The sequence below is a fragment of the Rhagoletis zephyria genome, unplaced genomic scaffold (assembly GCF_001687245.7).
Source record: "Rhagoletis zephyria isolate East Lansing unplaced genomic scaffold, Rhagoletis_zephyria_1.1 Rzeph_scaffold_03726, whole genome shotgun sequence".
NCBI classification, from domain to species: domain Eukaryota; kingdom Metazoa; phylum Arthropoda; class Insecta; order Diptera; family Tephritidae; genus Rhagoletis; species Rhagoletis zephyria.
The window spans coordinates 1,808-4,579 of NW_016160809.1; the positions used below are offsets into that span (position 1 = coordinate 1,808).

A 2,772-nucleotide genomic window follows, 5' to 3' on the forward strand; every position below is an offset into this window, starting at 1 on the left:
ACTAATAAAAGTTACATTTTTGGCTTCTGAATAATTCTTCCGCTTCCTGTCCTCTTTGGTTCGTCGCTTTTGCCATCTGTTTTTTTAGGCTGCTCCCTCTGAATCTTGATCGTAGGGTTCGCTGTATGATCTTTTGCTTCCAACGAGGCGTCGTTTGAAAGTAACTCGTCGTTAATGAGAAGAAATGCTGCTTTAAGCCTATCGATGCTTACACGAACTTTACGCTCTCCGATTTTAATTTCGAAAGTTTTGTCGTCCCGGTTTAAAACTTCATAAGGTCCGTCGTAGGGTGTTTTTAGCGGCTTCCGAACCAAATCGTTGCGCAGAAAAACATGTGCGCACACCTGCAAATCTTTTTGAGCGATAACTTTCTTGTTGGCATGGTTAGATGTAGGAACCGGTCGAACTTTGTCCATCATTTCTCGTAATTGTTTGACAAATTCGGTTTCTGAACTATTGTAACCGATTTCTTCGAAGAAATCGCAAGGCATTCTCAGCGTCGTCCCATATAGCATCTCTGACGGTGTTGCTTTTATATCGTCTTTGTAAACATTGCGTAGCGCGTGCATAACCAATGGCAATGCTTCGGTCCAACGTTCGATGTCTTGACATTTAATTGCTGCCTTCATAGTTCGGTGGAAACGTTCCATTAAACCATTTGCCTGCGGATGTCGTGGGCTTGACCGAATATATTTGGCGCCCATGACTTGTGCTAGCTCGTTAAAAAGTTTTGCCTCAAACTGCTTACCCTGATCTGTCGTGTTTTCGCTGGTACGCCATAAAACGCTATCCACCCGTTAACCAAAGCCCTTGCTACCGTATCTGCGGAGATATCCTCAATGGGAACGGCAACAGGCCATCGGCTGAAACGATCGATGACTGTCATGCAGTAACGGTAACCATTTGAAATCGGCAGTGGTCCCACCAAATCGATATGTATCCATGAAAAACGCTTGTCCGGCACTGCAAAATTATCGATTGCAGATCTGTTGTGTGTTGTTGTTGGAAATTTTGGACTTTTGGCATGCAATACAAGTTTTTACCCTATTGGCGATGTCTGTTTTCATATTCGGCCAAACAAAACGCTCACTAATTTGCTTGATGGTTGAACGCTTACTCGGATCAGCTAAATTATGCACCGAATTGAAAGCTTANAAAAACGCTTGTCCGGCACTGCAAAATTATCGATTGCAGATCTGTTGTGTGTTGTTGTTGGAAATTTTGGACTTTTGGCATGCAATACAAGTTTTTACCCTATTGGCGATGTCTGTTTTCATATTCGGCCAAACAAAACGCTCACTAATTTGCTTGATGGTTGAACGCTTACTCGGATCAGCTAAATTATGCACCGAATTGAAAGCTTACTGGCGAAAACCTTTTGTGATGAATGGTCGTACATGTTTGGTAGCAACATCACATACAATAGTACTTGCCGCGCTTGGAATATTAACTAGCTTAAGTTGAAGTGCGGAGTCGTTGTTCTTCAAAAAATCATTCAATTCTACATCGGTTTTTTGATCTTAAGTTAAATCTTCAAAACTGATTTGCTCGCAGCCCGTGATGCTCTCGATGTGAGAAAGTAAATCCGCGACAACGTTGTCTTTTCCAGGGATGTGGCGTATGTCAGTGGTGTACTGCCGTATCAGTGAAACACAGGATTTATATTTCACAACACGAACTATCCACAAAAATGTTTATTCGCTTTTATTATTCACAAAATTGCTTGCTGTCGTACCAGTGAAAGACAGCCGTACCACTGAAACACAGGATTTATATTTCACAACTCGAACGTAAACTTTTACGAGTTTTCATATCAATACTGACAAACTTATTTCGCCAGTACAATACAATACCATAGATAATTTGATTCGTAACCTGAATTTAGTTTGATTGTTGGCGTTGATCGCCACAGTTATAAATTGAAAACTAATATTATTTCATTTTACATGCGCAGAGGTGTACAAAAGAAACATCGATAGTCACCATCAACCATCGATGTTTAGCAAAAATGCAAAAACATCGATGTATCGATAGCGCCACGATGTTTTCTCCACCTCTATATTACATGCGAAAGTGCAATACGGTATCCACTTGTCCCACTCATACAGCCCGATTCTGAACAGAAACTCCCCAGGAATTTTTCCTCATTTCCCTTTCCTCCTATCATGAATAAAAATTTCCTGAGAAATTTTCCTCTTTTCTCTTTCCTCCTATTCTAAACGATCTTCGAAAAAGGGAAAATGTGTTTGGGGAAAAAAGTAGGTATTACGAATGTCAAAAAGGAAGAGAATTGACTTCGTTATTCTGGGAGAATTTTCACCAGTATTTTAAAAGGGAGCTGCTACAAAAATGTAAGTTAATTACAATTTAAAGAAAATTTGGAGTAATAAAACGTTCAATGCTTTCATTTTAGGTCTAAAACAACAAATAGAAAGCAGGTGGAAATTTTAATAAGCCTAATGGAAGCTAGGCCGGACATTGCTCGCGGCTTCCATAGGGGCAACAAAGAGGAAGTTTCCCGGTTTTGGCGGAACGCTGAGGTGGAACTAAACTCCGCAGGTCCACCGACAAAAAATACGACTGAGTGGAAAAAGGTTTGTAAAAGTGATTAAATATGTAGTTTTCGCTTTAAATTATCGTTTTCTTTACTTTTTATAGGTGTGGACCGACCAAAAAAAATATGTGCGTCAAAAGGCGTCGCAAAATTTAAAAGCCAGTAAAGGCACGGGCGGTGGCCCAAACACCCAACAGAAACTTTCTTCCAATGAGGAA

At 40.3% G+C, this 2,772-nt stretch overlaps 1 protein-coding gene across 1 annotated transcript; it reads right to left on the minus strand.

The window, feature by feature from the left end:
* Nucleotides 1-212: 212 nt before the first annotated feature.
* LOC108369530 (uncharacterized) lies at nt 213-704 on the minus strand (the record flags this gene model as incomplete). The annotated part of the gene is made up of 1 exon (XM_017624648.1): nt 213-704. A coding segment is annotated over exon 1 (492 nt), but the record flags the coding sequence as incomplete, so codon positions are not given.
* Between the last annotated feature and the right edge of the window lie 2,068 nt (nt 705-2,772).